The following is a 20,094-nucleotide window of genomic DNA, read 5'->3' as shown; positions in this document are numbered from 1 at the left end:
GCAATGGAAAATTGGTCTATCAAAGGGATGCCTGTATAGGACATGGAAATTACTCCGGGAATAGAAGGGGTATATTAAAGTAGAATACGTTAATCCCCATCAGAAAAACCCCCTTTCAGAATGGGAAGTTAACTGGAACTCGTGAGCAGATATCCGAGCATGCACGCTTGACATGGCACCTGGGCCCATGAGATGAATGGACAATGGGGGGCTGCAACAATGCAGAGATGGGCTGAATTGATAAATTTCTCTTGTACCCTCTGAGGCACAAAATGCCAACAAGAACTGTTCTGTCTGCTAACAAAAAAGACAGCAGAAAGCTATATGGCAGATTCCATAGGGGAAGGTCCTACACATAGCTAGCAAGTTGGACTGATGTTGCTAGTCTCTGGAGGCTACAAATGAGTCCTAACAGGAATAGACATTTACTCAGTACTGGGCTTTGCTTACCCAATGGTAGATACAAATGCTCAGTATACTATGAAAGGACTAGGGCAGAAAATATTGTACCAATGACTGTAGAGTCACATTTCTTTAGACCAAGGTACACACTTTCATATTCAGAGCAATGATTTGATAGAAAATTTGAATGGGCAATGGAAACATTTGTTGTCTAAAAAAGGAGGAGCATGGCTTACATACTCTCATTAGTGTGTGGTCACATTCAACATGAGGAGGCCAAGGGAGGGTCCCCACTAAATATAGTCCTCTACCTTTCTGGGGAAGAGAGGGTTGGGGGGTGATGTTGGTAAGACTATATTTTTTCTCTAGGACTATACTTTTTCTTTTATCATATCAGATCAACTTTCTTTTTTTCTACCTGATGCTGTGGTGACAGGAGCAGGGCTGCAACTGTGCGTGCCAGAAGCAGGATGATTCCTAAGCAGAAACTGTATCTTTAAGTCTTTATGTCAGAGTTCCTAAGGGCCTGATGAGGTAGATTATGCCTGACTTCATCTGGACAAATTGGGATTGAAAATGGATGCAGTTACATTGCCTGGTGTGTGCGAATGCTCACTAGTTCTGTACCTACTACGTAACCTTACCTAATATGAATGGAAAAGGACTAAGCAGGTGGCACTTGCTGAATAAGTATTACTGGTGGCAATTTGGACCAGCACAGTGGCCAAATTAACTGTCTCATTCAAAGATTTTCATAGGAAAAGTCCGAGTATAAATGGAGAGAAGGAGGAATGGTAACTGGAGGTAAAGGAATGAGTACATGGGTTATGCAATGAAAGAGATCCAATATTATATTGGTGTCTCAAAATCCTTAGAACAAGAGGATACTGTTTCTTAGCTCAGTTGTAATAGATGCCAGAAGGGGTAAAGCCCTATGTTGCTGAGACTACTCCTGCTCTGGGAACCTGATAAGCCTGTAAATCTGAGTAGCATAGTTCTGGGAGACATTTTGGTCATATGATACGATGATGGACTAGGTTGTTAATATCTGTGTAGGACTCCAGTAGTGTGCCAGTATCTTCTGGCTCATATTTTAGGTTATATCTACCACCCTACTGTGAAATGTTATAAAACTGGTGTTGCTAGAAAGATTAGAATACTGATATTGATGATCATATATAATGGGAAATTGGGTTAAATCCCCCTCAAAATATAATACCAATGGAAAAATGATTGGCTTGAAAAAGTCAGCTAATTTCTGTGGTAAATAGTTCTGTTCAAAGTATCACATAATACAAATAGTAGCAGATTGAGGTAGAAAAATTAGCATATTAGTACAAAAATATGAAAATGTGTGTAATGGCTTTAGAGGATAGATTAGCTGTTTCTCAAATTCATCTCTCATACTGGCTTCTTCAAATTTTAGACATATTCATACTGATACTGTTGTTGCATCTGTAATATAAATGCTGTAGTAAATATAGATGCCCAGCCAGATAAATACAATCATTTTCTATAAGACAGCCTCAGCCAAAGGCCAGGGGGAAGCTTGTGTAATGAAGACTTAACCTTATCTCAAGAGAGTGTGGCCTTTGTTCTCAGTTTTTGGGATGTGAGTCTTTGTTTGCCTTGGAGCTTTGGCCACCAGACAGTATTAACAATGTGATTTATGATGGGTGCTTTGGGCATTTGGGTATCAGTTTTGCCTCTGGAAAGTGGTGGGGACTAAAGGAATCAGCATAACTTTTGGAAAGGGCTAGAGACTAAAGGCCAGCCATATTGGCAGAATGTGATGAGCCCCAGTAAAACTCTGAACACAAAAGGCTTGGCGGCTCCCTGATTGGCAATGCTCCCTGTGCTGCCATACACTGATGCCAAAAGAATAATGCTTTCATGACTCTACAGGGAGAGGATTATAGAAGGTGTGCATTTAGTCCTTCTCTTTTACTCTTGGTTAACTTTAATTTGTATCCTTTCCCTGTCATAAATTATATCCACCAGCATAACATCTTTCAGTGAGTTCTGTGAGTCTTTCTAGTGAATTATCAAAAGTGAGGGTGGCTTTGGGAATATGCTAGGTTGCAACTGGTGTCAGAAGTGAGGGAAGCCTTGTGGAGTGCTCCAGCTTTTTGGTTGACTAATTTGCAGTTGGCTAAAACTTTATACTAAACCATATAAATCTCAAGGTGGCTTACCTGAGATCCTTTCTTGCTACCTGGCAGGTTAATTATGAGAGTTTTACCTCTGATTCCACATACAGGCCTGAAAGGAAAGAGAAACTGGATGAATACTAAATTGCAATGAATGGTTGGTTTAAATACAGTCAACAACAGAGATCAAACATTGTATTTCACACGGGAACAACTGTTTTAGAATGAAATTACTACAGCTAGAGATTCACCAATTGTTACACAAATTGGGCATTCTGGCTGAGGTTTTCACAATAGCTAGTGTGTTAGATTGTAAAGATGTACTGACATAAAATCAGAATATATTAGCCAATTTAAAGAAGTAATGGCCAAAATATCGTCTTTCTCTAGCTTCTTTGTATCTCATACAGTTCTAAGATTTCAATGAGATAAATGTAAAAATGTCCAGCACAGTAATATTTTCAAAAGTCTAAAACAAAGAGCACTCAAGAGTTGAGGGAGACTTAAATTTGAGCTATTGCTTCTTAGCAAAGTGTAAATTTTAAAGTAAAATAAGGTCTCTCACAAATGAATGGCAGTGGGGAGAGTTTGGAGAGCTCAGCTGCTAACAGATCCATTGAAAAACAAGGGCAACTGAAAGCAGAAAGGTCTTTCAAGATTACTGTAAATTTCCAAGCCACTTTTAAACTAGGTGGTTAGATAAGAAACATAAACAATGGAAAAGCACTGGAAGACAGGAATCAAGAGTTGAAGGCCTGGATTTCATATGAGAGTTGGAATCGTGCTTTTTCAATAACTGGCTGTGTTACTTTCACCTGGTAACATCTAATTTTCATCAGCTGAAAACAAAGGGATTAGTCTATTTCTAAAATTTTAAAACTAAGATTTTTAAGTCATATAACAATCTTTTCCCAAAACTTGTTCCTATGAATGAGATTATTAACTACTTTCACTCTCTGAAATAACCTAAATTTGTCTTATGTTTTATTGGTTTTTTTTCTTGAGTCCTGTTCACAAAGACAAGAGATGATAGCTATTTACTTTAAATTTTCCATATTCTTTTAATTGAAATATAATTGACAAATAGCATTGTATTAGTTTTAGGTGTACAAAAATGATGTGATATGTATATATATTGGGAAAGGATTATACAATAAGCTTAATTAACAACCATCACTACACAGTTACTATTTTTTTCTTGTAATGAGAACTCTTACAATCTACTTTCTTAGAAACTTTCAAATATACAATATAGCAGTATTTACTATAGTCACCATGCTAACATTACATCCCTTACATTTATCTTATAATTGGAAGTTTGTGTCTTTGACTATCTTCCCCCATTTCACCCATTGTGCAATGCCTGCCTCAGCAACCACCAATCTGTTCTCTATATTTATGAGTTTGGTTATTTTTAGATTCCACATATATGTAAGATAATACAGTTATTTGTCTTTCTTCATCTGATTTATTTCCCTTGACATAATGTACTCAGGTCCAACTATGTTGCTGCAAGCAGCAGGATTTCTTTCATTTGTACGTTCAATAATATTCCATTGCATATACATACCACAGTTTCTTCATCCATTCATCTGTCAATAGACACAGGTTGTTCTATGTCTTGGCTACTGTAAGTAATGCTACAATGAACATGGGGGTGCAGACATCTTTTCAAGATAGTGATTTCCTTTCCTTTGGATAAATACCCAGATGGAACTGCTAGATCATATGGTAGTTCTATTTTTAATTTTTTGAGCAACTGCCATACTCTTTTCCATAGTGACTGAACCAATTTACATTCCCACCAACAGTACACAGCATTCCCTTTTCTGCACATCTTGTTATCTCATCTTTTTTGATAATAGCCATTCTAGCAGGTGAGTAAAGTGGTATTGCATTGCAGTTTTGATTTCCAATTCTTTGTATCTTTTCATGTAACTGTTGGTCATTTAGATCTTATTTGGAAAAATGTTTATTCAGATCCTTTGCCCATTAAAAAAATTTTTTTTTGTTTTTGACAGAGAGGGAGAGTGAGAGAGCAAGCACAAGTGGGGGAGAGAGGCAGAGGGAGAGGGAGATAGAGAGAGAGAATCCCAAGCACGCTCCACATTCAGCATGGAGCCTGATGAAGGGCTGGATCCCACAACCCTGGAATCATGACCTGAGCTGAAATCAAGAGTCAGATGCTTGACCAACTGAGCATCCTTGACCATTTTTTAATTGGATTTTTTTCTACTAAGTTCTATGAGTTCTTTATATATTTTGGATATTATTAACCCCTTATTGGATATATAATTTGTGAATATTTTCTTCTGTTCCATAGATTGCCTTTTCATTCTGTTGATGACTTCCTTTGTTGTACAGGTTTTTAGGTTGATGTAGTCCCATTTATTTTTGCTTTTGTTGCCTTTGCTTTTGGAGTCAAATCCAAAAAAGCACTGCCTAAGAATGATGTCTAGAAGCTTATCCACTGTTTTATTCTAGGAGTTTTATGGTTTCAGGTCTTACATTCAAGACTTTATATTGAGCTGGTTTTTGTGTATGGTTTAAGATAGGATAGTAGTCCTATTGTCATTCTTTTTCATGTAACTGTCCAGTTTTCCCACCATTTATTAAAGACACTATCCTTTCCCCATTGTATTTTCTTGGCTCCTTCATCCTAAATTAATGGACTACATATGCATGGGTTTTTTTTATGGGTACTTTATTTCGTTCAGCTGATCTGTGTCTGTTTCTATGCTTTTGATATATTGTTCTGATTACTATAGCTTTGTAATACAGTTGATTAGGAAGTGTGATGACTCTAGCTTTGTTCACATTTCTCAAGATGCTTTCAATATTTGGGGTTTTCTGCGTTTCCATTAAGAATGATTGTTCTATTTCTGTAAAAAATGCCACTGGAATTTTGATAGGAATTGCACTGAATAGGTAGATTGTTTTGGGAATACGGACATTGTAACAATATTATTTCAATCCATGATCATGAAATATCTTTCCATTTATTTGTGTCTTCAATTTCTTTCATCAATGTCGTGTAGTTTTCAGTGTATAGGACTTTCACTTCCTTCGTTAATTTTATTCCTAGGTATCTTATTCTTTTTGATGCAATTGTAAATGAGATTGTTTTCTTAATTTCTCTAATAGTTCATTAGTGTATAGAAATGCAACTGATTTATACATATTGATTTTGTAGCTTGCAACTTTACTAATTTGTTTCTTAGTTTTAACATTTTTTTTTTGTGTAGTCTTTAGGGTTTATTATATATAACAACATGTCATCTGCAGACAGTTTTACTTCTTTTCTGATTTGGGTGACTTATCTTTTTCCTTTCTAATTGCTCTGGTTAGGGCTTCCAGTATTTTGTTAAATAAAAGTGGTGAGGTAGGCATCCTTGTCTTGTTCCAAGTCTTAGATGGAAAGCTTCCAGTTTTTTACCATTGAGTATGATGTTAGCTGTGGGCTTATCACCTGTGTTATTATATTCAGATACATCTCCTCTATATCCATGTTGTTCAGAATTTCCATCATGAATGGATATTACATTTTGTCAAATGCTTTTTCTGCATCTGTTGAGAGGATTGTATGATTTTTTTAATTAAAATTTTTTTAATGTTTATTTTTTAGAGAGAAACAGAGAGTGAGCAGGAGAGGGGCAGAGAGAGAGAGGGAGACACAGAATCAAAACAGACTGAGCTGTCAGCACAGAGCCTGACATGGGACTCGAACCCTCAAACCGAGAGATCATGACCTCAAACCGAGAGATCATGAGCCAAAGTTGGATGCTTAACCATCTGTGCCACCCAGGTGCCCCAAGTATTATATGATTTTTATCCTTTATTTTGTCAATGTGGTCTATCACATCAATTGATTGATGGATGTTAAACCATCATTGAAACCCTGGGAAAAAAATCCTACTTCATCATGGTCCTTTTATTGTTGTACTCAGTTTGTTAATATTTTGTTGAGGATTTTTGCATCTATGTTCATTAGGGATACTGACCTGTATTTTTCTTCTCTTGTAATTTTCTTCTCTGGTTTTGGTATCAGGGTAATGCTGCTCTTATAAAATGAATTTGGAAGTATTCTTTCCTCTTCTATTTTTGGAAGAGTCTGAGAAGGTTTGGTATTAATTCTTCTCTGTTTGATAAAATTCACCAGTGAAGCCATATGGCCATTGATCTGTTACAAGGTTTCAAATTACTGATTCAATCTCCCTATTAGTAATTGGTCTGTTCAGATTTTCTATTTCATGATTAAGTCATGGTAGACTGTATGTTTCTAAGAATTTATCCTTATTTTGTAGGTTGCCCAATTTGTTGGCATACAATTAATCACCATAGTCTCTTATGATCTTTGTATTTGTGTAACATCAGTTCTAACATTTCCTCTTTTATAAATGGTTTTATTTAGTTGAGTCACCTTTTTATTATTATATTTTTGGTGAATCCAATTTTTTAAATCTTTTCTAAGTATCAGCTCTTAATATCATTGGTATTTTTGTTGTTTTTATTCTCTAGATCTTTTATTTCTGCTGTTCTTTATTTCCATCCTTCTAACTATGGGCTTAAAATTTTCTGTTTTAGATCCTTGAGGTATAAAGTTTAGTTGAGGTCTAAAGTAGGAAATTATTGCTATGAACTTCCCTTTTAGAATTGCTTTTGCTTCATCTCGCAAGTTTTAGAATGCTACATTTCCATTTTCATTTCTCCCAAGATATTTCTTGATTTTGTTTTGGTTTCTTCTTTGATCCACTTGTTCAGTAGCATGTAGTTGAATCTCCATATATTTGTGATTTTTCCATTTTTCTTCTTGTAATTTCTAATTTTATACAATTATGAATAAAAAGGACGCTTGATATGATTTTAATCTTAAATTTATTAAGATTTGTACTGTGGTTTAATATATGATCATGGAGAATGGACCAAGTGTGTTTGAGAAAAATGTGTATCCCTTTGCAGCTTTTGGAAGGAAAGTTCTGTAAATGTCTATTAAGTCCATTTGGTCTAAAGTGTCATTAAGTGTAATGTTTCCTTACTGATTTTCTGTATGGGTGATCTAATCATTGATGAAAGCACAGGGTACTGAAGACTCCTATCATTATTGTATTGCTCTCTAATTTTCCCTTAAAGTTTGTTAATATTTGCTTTATATATTTAGATACTCCATTCTTTGGTGCATAAGTTTTAGCAAATGTTGTATCCTCTTGTTGGATTGATCCCTTTATTATTATACAACGACCTTCTTTTGCCTTTTTCTTGAAATGTGTTTTGTATAAGCATAATTATCTCAGCTTTCTTTTGTTTTCCATTTGAAAATATCTTTTTCCATCCTTTCACTTGCATTCTGTGTGTGTCCTTACATCTGAAGTGAGACTCCTGTTGGCAGAATATAGTGGGGTCTTGTTTTCATTAATCCATTTGCCACTCTATGTTTTAATTGGAGAATTCAGTCCATTTTAAGTAATTATTAATAGGTAGGGACTGACTGTAATTCTGTTGTTTTCTGGCTGTTTTGTAATACCTTTGTTTCTTCTTTTGCTCCCTTTCTTTGTGATCTGATGGCTTTCTGTAGTGGTGTGTTTCGATCCCTTTCTCTTTATCTTTTGTGTGTCTCCTATAGGTTTTTGCTTTGTGGTTACCATGAGGCTTACATAAAACATATTTATAACAGCTGATTTAAAGTAGATAATAACTTAAGTTTGAAAACATTCTAACGCTCTACATTTTTACACCCTGCACTACATTCTATTTTTGGTGTCACAATTTACATCTCTTTAACTTGCATATCCATTAATAAGTTACTATAGTTATAGTTATTTTTTAATACTTTTGCCGTTTTTTTTTTTTTTGAGAGACATAGAGTGAGCAGGGGACAGGCAGAGAGAAAAGGAGAGAGAGAATCCGAAGCAGGCTCCCCATTGTCAGTGCAGAGCCCTCACCAACCGTGAGATCATGACCTGAGCTGAGATCAAGAACTGGAGGCTTAAATGAATGAGCCACCCAGGCACCCTAATACTTCTGTCTTTTAACTTTCACATTAGATATATAAGTGATCAATCCATCACCATTAAAACATTATTCTAAATTCAACTATATATTTGTTTTTACCTATGAGATTTACACTTTCATTTGTTTTCCTGTTACTAAATATTACCCTTTTGTTTCAGCTAAAAGAAATCCCTTTAACACTTCTTGTAAGGCCAGTCTAGTAGTGCTGAACTCTTCCGCTTTTGCTCATAAGGAAAACTCTTTCTCTCTCCTTCAATTCTGAAGGACAACATTGTTTGGTAGAGGATTCTTGTTTGGCAGGCTTTTTATTTTTTTCTTTCAGCACTTGAATATTTTTTGTCACTCCATTCTGACCTGCAAAGTTCCTGCTGAAAAAAAATCTACTGATATCTTCTAAGGATCCCTTGTATATAAAAAAAGTTTTTTTTTCTCTTGCTGCTTTTATGTCTTTCAGTGGGTCTATTTGGATTCATCCAATTTGGAACTCTTGGGCTTCTCTAGTCTGGATGTCTATTTCCTTCCTTAGCTTAGGGACATTTTCAGCCATTATTACTTCAAATAAGCTTTCCACTTCTTTCCCTTTCCTCCATCTGGGATCTTTACATTGTGAATACTAGTCTGCTTGATGCTGTCCCACAAGTGTCTTAAACTATCTTCAATTTTTTTTTTCTCCTCTGATTGAATTCCATTGCCCAGTCTTCAAGTTTGCTGATTCTTTCTTCTGCTTCATCTAGTGTTGTTAAATTCCACTACTGCTTGTTTTAGTTATGTATTCTTCAGCTATGTGATTTTTGTGTGGTACCTCCTTATATTCTCTCTTTTGAAATTCTCACTTTGTTCAGACATTATTCTCCAGACCTTGGTGACTATCTTTAGGACCATTATTTTGATCTCTTTATCAGTTAAATCATCTATCATTAATGTGTTTTTATGAGGTTTTATCTTTAAGGTACAGAGAATTTGACTGATACATGCCCCTGGGATCTTTGTAATTTTATACAGCAAGTTCATCCCATCTGTGTTAATGTAGATTCCTTTTCTAAGGATAATGGCAATGAATTTATCCTGACAATAATGTATTTCAATATATTTGTAATTTATAAAGTACTATGGAACTTGGAATTTAATTTCCAATTATAAGAATGTAACTCTATTTTCCAAGAATGTTTAAGATGTTCCAACTATTAAGTCCCTTCACCACAAGGTTATTGGCAAATACAAATTCAGTTAATTCTTTTTATTCCAACTTTTTGGTAAACAAGCCCAGGCCTATTATATTTCCAATAATACTTCATCTACTCTCAGATGACATCCTAAATAGTAGTGCTAATAAATGTATAAATAAAAACTCCAGTCAGTATTGTATGTATGTAGAAAAGTTATAATATCTAGATTACTACTTTTCTGTGTGTGTGTTATGCAGGTATTGTGTATATAATTAAAAACCTTAGTATATATTCATGAGAGACTATATCTGTTACTTTCTCTTAATCTTTTTGGACTTTTATTTTGCCACTTTTTCAAAAAGTTCATCAGTTTCTTTCAATATCTAAAAATTAATTTTGGGATGTGGTTTTTCATCTATAGAATGTCCAGAGTCACGGCAAAAAGAAAATATTTTAACTTTATATAACTCTTTTGTTTATTTTCACAAACACTATCTTATTTAATAATTTTCAAAAATACAAGTACTATAGTCTTAGTATATTCCAACTAAGGCATATTAGGAAACTAAGGACTCGTACTAAGTATTATGAGATAAATGCAACTCTCTTCCTTAGGGAATTTACAAATGTAATACAAAACATTAAAGCACATAAACAACTATAAGATAGTAGGTAATGACACAAATTGACAAAAAGTGCTGTAAGTTCAAAATAAGAGTTGTAAACTTTTTGGTGAGGATATGAGGTAAGTCTTCATGGAAGAGGTAACATTTGAGTGATTTTCTAAAGGAAAATATTTCAATAGGTAGGAAAAAATGGGGGAAGGGTAAGAAAAAGAGGGTAGTTTAGATAGAGAAGAAATACAAGGTAAAAGCACAGAGACAAAAAAGAACCAAGTACATTTTGGGTATATTAAGTCTTTCATCTAGGGAGAGCACAGTCTACTCAAAAGACTAATGTGAGGTAAGAAGTACCGGTGGACAGATGTCATGGTCTGATAAATTAGTAATTTCCAAAATGTAGTCTCTGCATGAGAACATAGCATCATTTGGTAATTTGCTAGACATGTAAAATCTCTCATATTGCCCCTCTCCTTTCCTTAATGCTATTGATCTACTCTTTACTATTAATATAATCCTGGCTTAGTTACATAGCCTCTCTAATGTTTAGTTTTCAAAACCTGAGTGATTGTAAGGATTAATATAATCTTTGAAATATAATGTATTGTATAGTGTCTAGTATATTATGGATAATCAATAAATACTGGCCACTTTTCCCTTAAAAAGTACATTGGGATTAGATGAAGAAGGTCATGAATTCCCTGTAAAGATTTAGACCTCTTTTTTTTAATTATTAAATTTTTAATTTCAATTCCAGTATAGTTAACATACAGTGCTATATTAGTTTCAGGTGTACAATATAATGATTCAACAAATCTATACATTTCTCAGTGCTCATTATGATAACTGTAATCTTAATCACCTTTACCCACTGCATCCATCTCCTCACCCACCACCCATCTGGCAACTATCAATTTATTCTCTTTGAGTCTTTTTTTTCTGTTTGTTTCATAAAGTCCACATATGAGTGAAATCATATGGTATTTGTCTTTACATGAGTTATTTCACTTAGCATTATGTCCTCTAGATCCACTCATGTTGTTTCAAATGACAAGATTTCATTCTTTTTATGGCTGAATAGTATTCCATTCTATAGATATACCACATCTACTTTATCTATTCATCTATGGATGGACACTTGGGTGCCTTCCATATCTCAGCAATTATAAATGATGCTGCAGTAAATATAAAGATGCATATATCCTTGAATTTTTGTTTTAATTTTTTTGGGCAAATACCCAGTAGTGAAATTACTGGATCATATATGGTAATTCTATTTTTAATTTTTTGAGGAACCTCATATTATTTTCCATAGTGGTTACACCAGCTTGTATTCCCACCAACAGTGCATGAGGATTCCTTTCTCTCTACATCCTTGCCAGCACTTGTTGATTCTTGTTTTTTATTTTAGTTATTCTGAACAGGAGTGAGGTGGGTATCTCACTGTGGTCTTGATTTGCATTTCTGATAATTAGTGATATTGAGTATCTTTTCATGTGTATGTTGTCTCTCTGTATGTTTTCTTTGGAAAAAAGTCTGTTCATGTTCTGCCTATTTTTAATTGGATTATTTCATTTTTTGGTGTTCAGTTGCATAGCTTCTTTATATATTTTGGGTGCTAACCCTTTATCATATATGTAATTAGCAAATATCTTCTTGCATTTATTAGGTTGTCTTTTTGTTTTGTTGGTTTCCTTGGCTTTGCAAGAGCTTTTTATTTTGGTGTAGTCCCAACAGTTTAATTTTGCCATTTGTTTCCCTTGCCAAAGAAGACAGATCTAGAAATGTTTTGATAGCAGGTGTCAAAGAGATTACTACCTATGTTTTCTTGTAGGAATTTTATGGTTATAGGTCCTACATTAGGCTTCTAATCCATTTTGAGTTTATTTTTGTGTACCATGTAAGAAAGTGGTCCAGTTTCATTCTTTTCAGTCTAGCTGTTCAGTTTTTCCAACATCACTTATTGAAGAGACTGTCTTTCACCCACTGTATATTCTTGCCTCCTTTGTCATAGACTAATTGACCATAAAATCATGGGTTCTTTTCTGGGCTCTTTATTCTGTTCCATTGATCTATTTGTCTATTTTGTTCCAAAACCATACTGTTTGGATTCCTACAGTTCTTCAGCATGTATTGAAATCTGGGATTGTGAGACCTCCAGTTTTGTACTTCTTTTTCAAGACTGCTTGGGCTACGTTCAGAGTCTTTTGTAATTACATATAAATTAGAAGATTATTTGTTCGGGCTTTGTGAAAAATGTTGCTGGAATTTTGATGGATTGCATTAAATCTGAGATTGCTTTGGGTGGTATCGACATCTTAACACTATTGGTTCTCCCAACCCATAAGCATGTAATACCTTTTCCATTTGTATCATCTTCAATTTTTTTCATCAATGTTTTATACTTTTTCCAATTACAGGTCTTTCATGTCTTTGGTTAGGTTCATTCCTAAGCATCTTATTTTTTTGGTGGGATTGTAAGTGGGATTATTTTCTTAATTTCTTTCTGTTACTTCATTATTGGTGGATAGAAATCCAACAGATTTTTGTATATTAATTTTGTATCTTGAGATTTATTGCATTCATCAATTCTAGTAGTTTTTTGGTGGAGTCTTTAGAGTTTTCTATATATAGTATCATGATATCTGCGAATAGTGAAAGTTTTACTTCTTCCTTATCAGCCTGGATGTCTTTCATTTCTTTATCTTGTGTATTTGCTGTGGCTAGGCTCTCAGTATTATATTGATTAAAAGTGGTGAGAATGGACATCCTTGTCTTATTCCTGATGTTAGAAGAAAAGCTCTCAGTTTTCCACCACTGAGTATGATTTTAGTTGTGGGTTTTCATGTATTACCTTTATTATGTTGAGGCATGTTCCCTATAAATATATTTGATTGAGAGTTTTTTCATGAAAGGATGTTATACTTTGTGAAATGCTTTTTCTGCATCTATTGAAATGATTATATTGTTTTATATCCTTTCTCTGGTTAATGTGATGTATCATTTTGACTGATTTGAGAGTATTGAACCACCCTTGTATCCCTGGAATAAATTTCACTTAATCATGGCAAATGACTTTTTAAATGTATTGTTGGATTTGGTTTGCTAATAATTTGTTGAGGATTTTTGCATGTATGTTCATCACAGATATTGACCTATAGTCTTCCTTTTTTGTGGTGTCTTTCTCTGCTTTGGTTATTAGGGCAATGCTTGCTTCATAGAATGAATTTGGAAGTTTCTCTTCCTCTATTTTTTGGAATAGTTTGAGAAAAATAGGTATTAACTCTTTTTTCAGTGTTTGCTAGAACTCACCTGTGAAGCCATCTGGTCCTGGACTTTTGTTTGTTGTGATTTTTTTTTAAGTTTACCTATTTATTTTGAGACAGCGAGTGTAAGAGGGGACTGGGGGGAGGAGAGAGAGAGGGAGGGAGGGAGGGAGGGAGAGAGAGAGAGAGGGAGAGAGGGAGAGGGAGAGAGGGAGTATCTCAAGAAGGCTCCATGTTGTCAGTGTGGGGCCTGATGTTGGGGCTCAAACCCATGACCCATGAGATCATGACCTGTCACGAAATCAAGAGTCAGATGCTTAACTGACTGAGCAACTGTGGAGCCCTTGGGAATTTTTTGATTACTGATTCAATTTTATTGCTAGCAACCGGTCTGTTTAAATTTTGTACTTCTTCCTGATTCCATTTTGGGAAGTTACATGTTTTTAGGAAATTTGCTTTTCCTCCAGGCTGTCCAATTTGTTGGTATATAATTTTTTGTAATATTCTGTCATAATCATTTGTATTTCTGTGGAATTGGCTGTTATTTATTCTCTTTCATTTCTAATTTTATTTTTTGAGTCCTCTCTCTCTCTTTTCATAATTCTGATTAAAGGTTTATCAATTTTGTTGATTTTTTTTCAAAGAACCAGCTCTTGGTTTCATTGATCTGTTATTTTTTTAAAATTTCTATTTCATTTATTTCTGATCTAATCCTTATTATTTCCTTTCTTACAGTGGCTTTGGGTTTTATTTATTCTTCATCTAGCTCTTTTAGGTGTAAGCTTAGGTTGTTTATTTGAGATTTTTGCTCCTTCTTGAGGTAGGCCTCAAGATCGTTATAATTATTGTATTGTTAAAAAAACTTGCAACAAACAAAAGTCCAGTACCAGATGACTTCACAGGGGAATTCTAGCAAATGCTTAAAAAAAAACAGTTAATACCTATTTTTCTCAAACTGTTCCAAAAAATACAGGAAGGGAAACTTCCAAATTCATTCTATGAGGCAAGCATTGCCAAGCATTGCCATATACATATACATGTACATGTACATATACATATGTATGTATAGTATATATATACATATCGTATTTTATATAATACTATATATAATTGTTAATAGAATTATAATATAATTGTATTGTTATAATCTTCTCTCTTAGAACAGCTTTTGCTGCCTCCCAAAGATTTTGGACCAGTATGTTTTCATTTTCAATTGTCTCCATAGATTTTTTTGATTTCCTGGTGGACCCATTCACTGTTGAATAGCACGTTTTTTTTTTTATCTTCAATGTATTTGTATTCTTTCCAAATTTTTTCATTTCTAGTTTTACATTGTTGTGGTCAGAAAGGATGGATGATATGATTTCAGTCATTTTGATTTTGTTTAGACCTGTTTTGTGGCCTAATCATGTGATCTATTCTGGATAATGTTCCATGTACACTTGAAAAGAGTGTGTATTCTGCTGTTTTTGGACGGGAAGTTTTGAATACATCTGTTAGATCCATCTGGTACAATGTGTCATTCAAAGCCACTGTTTCCCAGTTAATTTTCTGTCTGGATGATCTATTGATGTAAGTAGGGTGTTGAATTCCCCTACTATTATTGTATTATTGTCAATTTCTTTCTTCATGCCTGTTAATAGTTGCTTTATGTATTTGGATGCTTCTACATTGGGTGCATAAATATTTACAATTGTTATAGCTTTTTGTTGGATTGCTCTCTTTGTGCATATGTAGTGTCCTTTTTTTTTTTGACTCTTATTACAGTCTTTTTTTAAAAATCTATTTTGTACAAGATAAGTATTGCTATGTCAGCTTTCTTTTCACTTCTATTTGCATAATAAATGTTTTTCCATTCCTTCACTTTGAATCTGCAGGTGTCTTTAGGTGTGAAATGAGTCTCTTGTAGGCAGCTTACAAATGAGACTTGCTTTTTACGCATTCAGTCACCCCATGTCTTTGGAGCATTTATTCCATTTAAATACAAAGTAATTATTGATAGGTACATACTTATTGCCATTTTGTTACTTCCTTTATGGTTGTTTTTGTAGTTCTTGGTTCTTTTCTTCTCTTGCCCTCTTTCCTTGTGGTTTATGATTTCTGTAATGATATGCTTGGATTCCTTTCTCTTTATTTTTTGTGTATCTACTACAGGCTTTTGATTTGTGATTTCCACCAGGATTATATATAACATCCTACGCATACAGCAGTCTATATTAGGATGATGGTGCCTAAGTTTGACACTATCCTGAAGAACCAAAGTTTTATTCTCTCCCCAAGTTTTCACGTATACGATGTCATACTTTCCCTGCTTTTATCTTGCAAATACCTTGACTGATTTTTATAGATACAACTGATTTTTATTATTGTTGCACTTTAACCTCTGTACTGGTTTTATAATATAAGTGATTGATGTACTACTTTAATCATGTTTGTATGTACCTGTGAAATTTTTTCTTTTCATAATTTTTTAAATCCTGATTATGGCTTTTTCTTTCCACTCAAAAAATTCCCTTTAACATTTCTTGTAAGGGTAGTTTAATGGTGAGGAATTCTTTAACTTTGGTTAGTCTGGAAAACTCTTTAAAGCTCCGTCTATTTGGATTGAGAAGCTTGCTGGATATTCTGGTTGCAGATTTTTTCCTTTCAACACTTTGAACATATCAATGCCACTCCCTTTTGGTCTGCAGAGTTTCTGCTTAAAAAAAAATCACTAATAAGTTTACAGAGTTTCTCTTGTATATAACTTTTCTGTTGCTACTTTAAAAATTCTCTTTTTGTCATACTTTTTGCCATTTTAATTATTATGTGTCCTGGTATAGACTCCTTGGGTTGATTTTGTAAGGGGCTTGATTTTGCCTCCTGGATCTGAATGTCTGTTTCCTCAGACTAGGGATGTTTTCAGCTACTACTTTTTCAAATAAATTTTATGCTCCCTTTTCTCTCTCCTCTTACTGAAATCCCTATAATGAAAATATTATTAACACTTGATACTATCACTGAGTTTCCTTAATCTATTCTCAATTTTTATTATTTTTTGTATTTGCTGTTCAGCTTGCCTGCTTTACATTACTCTGTCTTCCAACTTGCCAATCTGTTCCTCTGCTTCTGTTTGTCTCCTATTTACTCCCTCTTGTGTATTTTTTATTTCAGTTATTGAGTTCTTCATCTCTGGTTATTTTATATATTTTCTATCTCTTTGTTGAAGGTCTCACTGAGATCGTCTCACTGTTTTCTCAAGTCCAGTAAGTATGTTTGTAACTATTATATTGAATTCTTTATAAGGCATATTACTTATCTTCATTTCATTTAGCTCCTTTGCTGTGATTTTGTCTTGTTCTTCAATTTGGGACACATTCCTCTTTCTCCTCATTTTGTCCAACTTTGTGATTTTTATCCTACATATTAGGAAAGTCAACATTTCCTGATCAAGAAGTCTTGTAGTGTCTTGTAGTGCAATGTCCACTGTTCACAAGAACGTGTTGCTTCAGGGCTGTCTCCTATGTGTGTTGCTTGCATTCCACTGTTGTGGCTGAGCCATGTCTGCCTTCAGTCCAGTTGGCTTCCATGGCCCTCTGTGCTTGTGGTGGGCAGAGTTTGGTCTCTGTGCAGTTAAGGGGTCAGTCTGGGGCTGACTTGGGCTTCAAGTTTGGCTAGATCAGATGCCTCCCTCAGGAGGCATTTCTGTTTGCCAGAAATGTGAGCACACCAGATTGCAGGGCACTCTCCAAGAGACTCTTTGGTGGGAGGGGCCTGCAGTCATACCAGATGTCTGCCCCCAATCTGTCTGCTGGGGTTGCAGTCACACTAAACTACAGGGTTCTTTCTTTGCTACTCCGTGAGGTTTTTAAAATTTTTAAATATTTATTTATTTTCGAGAGAAGACAGAGGCACAGCATGAGTGGGGGAAGGGCAGAAAAAGAGGGAGACACAGAATCCAAAGCAGAATCCAGGCTCTGAACTGTCATCACAGAGCCTGACGCGGGGCTCGAACTTGCCAACTTTGAGATCATAACCTGAGTTGAAGTCGGGTACTTAACTGATTGAGCCACCGAGGCACCCTTCCCAGTGAGGTTTTAATTGATGGGTGAAGCTGGCAATCAGATAAGATGTCTGACCCCAGCCCACTGTTGGGCTGCAGTTAACCTGTATGTATGGTTATCTTCCCTACTCCCCAGGGCAAGAACTACTTAGTCACTTTGGAGTGGTGCTGGCCACTGCTGGGGCTGCTTGCAGAATGAAACATGTTAGGTGCCACTTTGGAGAGACCCCTGATGAGTAGGGTGGGTTGGATGGAGCAGTCCACAGGAGCTTTTCAAACTGCTGCTTCTACGCTGATTTCAGTGGGTTGTTTGCTATACTGTTCTCTTTAAGGGTGAGGATTCAATTTCCTATCACCTCTGGCTCTCCCAGAGCCAAGGTGCTGATTTTTAAAGTTCCTAGTGTTAAGTCCCCTGGCTGTAAAACTCATGAAGTTAAGCCCCCCTGGTTTTCAAAGCCAAATGTTATGGGGACTCATCTTCCCAGGGTAGGTCCCCCGTATCTGGGGTGCCTAGTGTAGCCTGTTCTTCCTTTTCCATGCTTGTGGTATTCCTCCTGATGTGGTTAGTCTCATAGGTTAGTTTGGTTCCATACCATAGTTGCCCAGGTCTCTACTCTTCCTATTGTTTTTTTCATGTGGCCTCTTCTCTACAGCTACCTGTGGAGAGTCTGTTCTGCCTGTCTCGTTTTCTGGGTTTGTTACATTGACATGGCTGTTATCTAGGTGTATCCATGGGATGAGGTGAGCTTAGGATCCTCCCACTTCTCAGTCTCTAGAATGTATTCCTTTTTCTTGCATTTTATTTATTAAAGTTAAAAAAATTTTTTTTCAACGTTTATTTATTTTTGGGACAGAGAGAGACAGAGCATGAACGGGGGAGAGGCAGAGAGAGAGGGAGACACAGAATCGGAAACAGGCTCCAGGCTCTGAGCCATCAGCCCAGAGCCTGATGCAGGGCTCGAACTCACGGACCGCGAGATCGTGACCTGGCTGAAGTCAGATGCTTAACCGACTGCGCCACCCAGGCGCCCCTAAAGTTTTTTTTTAATATATGAAATTTATTGTCAAATTGGTTTCCATAATTAAAAAGTTTTTTAAATGTTTGTTTATTTTGGGAGAGAGTGAGAGTATGAATGGGCAAGGGGCAGAGAGAGAAGGAGACACAGAATCTGAAGCAGGCTCCAGGCTCTGAGCTGTCAGCCCAGAGCCCAACACAGGGCTTGTACTCACAAACCACGAGATCATGACCTGAGCCGAAGTTGGACGCCTAACTGACTGAGCCACCCAGGGGCTCCAAGAATGTATTCTTTTTATCTTTCATTTCATTTCATTTTATTTCAGAGAGAGGGAGAGAATGAGTGGGGGAGAAGGGCAGAGGTAGAGAGAGAGAGAATCTTAAGCAGGCTCTATGCTTGGCGAGGAGCTGAACATGAGGCTTGATCCCATGACCCTGGGATCATGACCTCTAGAATCAGATGCTCAACTGACTGAGCCACCTACACATCCCTCTAGAATGTATACTTAACACAATGGGGACCACTGATGGATTATTTTTAATATTATCAAAGACTATGTCAAAAATAATAGTCTAAGATAACATGAAAGGGAATGATAAAAGATATAAAGAAAAAAAGTATGATAAAAGTTCAATGATTTTTTTTGCTTCATGTTCTGTGATGTATCTGTTTCAGTACCTTATACAGTACCTTGTTTTTTCTAGAGAATATCTTACTTCCTTTTCTACTGTTTTTTCTCTTTTCTCTTTTGAGGGAAGGGAGGGTGCAGAGAACTAACTTTTTCTTTTGCCATTAATAATATGGAAAAGATGTTAAGATGACTTGTCAGTAACTTAACATCTAATATTTAACTAGTGCTTTTTATCTGTCATATACTATACTAGTAATTTTATTTTCTACTCAGAACATCCATGAGGTGGGCATTATATATTACCTTTCAGTTTTTAATATGTAAACATAAATTTCTAACATCTTTGAAAGAAACTACTTACTCTTTAGTTCTAATTTTTAGATATTTCTACATATGATACAGAAGATAAAATTATTATTTTTGTCAGCACTAGAGTTAAGATAGCAACATGTTATTCAACAAAAAGTTGAGATATATTTTCTTATGAAATAAACATCAGAAAAAGAAATATAAATAAGATAAGGATTTTTGTTTGTATCCTTTGAAAGATTGTTCTGGTTTTGTCTTCTTCAAACATATCAAATTAGAAAAAGCATAAACAGCCAGACATATTCAATATTAAGTGGTAAGACAGAAATAGTTTTTTAAAATAAGGAATATATTTAAAATCAAATTAACTCAGTTAGTGCATTACCCTCAGTAACAGATTGAATTATCATTAATTTCAATATAAATCCATCTAGTGGAGAGCTACCAAGGCAAAAACCAAAAACAAAATACAAGAATAAAAAA

General features: G+C 35.2%; 1 protein-coding gene across 6 annotated transcripts in view; it reads right to left on the bottom strand.

Annotated features, from left to right (window-relative positions):
• GPHN (gephyrin) overlaps positions 1 to 20,094 on the bottom strand; it is a 623,769-nt gene that overhangs the window by 237,064 nt on the left and 366,611 nt on the right. For all 6 annotated transcript variants that reach the window (XM_047863515.1, XM_047863519.1, XM_047863517.1 and 3 more), the window contains one exon: positions 2,598 to 2,664. In XM_047863515.1, coding sequence (XP_047719471.1) covers positions 2,598 to 2,664 — 67 coding nt within the window. The remainder of the gene's footprint in view (positions 1 to 2,597; positions 2,665 to 20,094) is intronic.

The sequence above is a fragment of the Prionailurus viverrinus genome, chromosome B3 (genome assembly GCF_022837055.1).
Source record: "Prionailurus viverrinus isolate Anna chromosome B3, UM_Priviv_1.0, whole genome shotgun sequence".
Taxonomy (NCBI): Eukaryota; Metazoa; Chordata; class Mammalia; order Carnivora; family Felidae; genus Prionailurus; species Prionailurus viverrinus.
The sequence above is the reverse complement of the archived record's forward strand: the minus strand, read 5'-3'. Positions and strand labels throughout refer to the sequence as shown.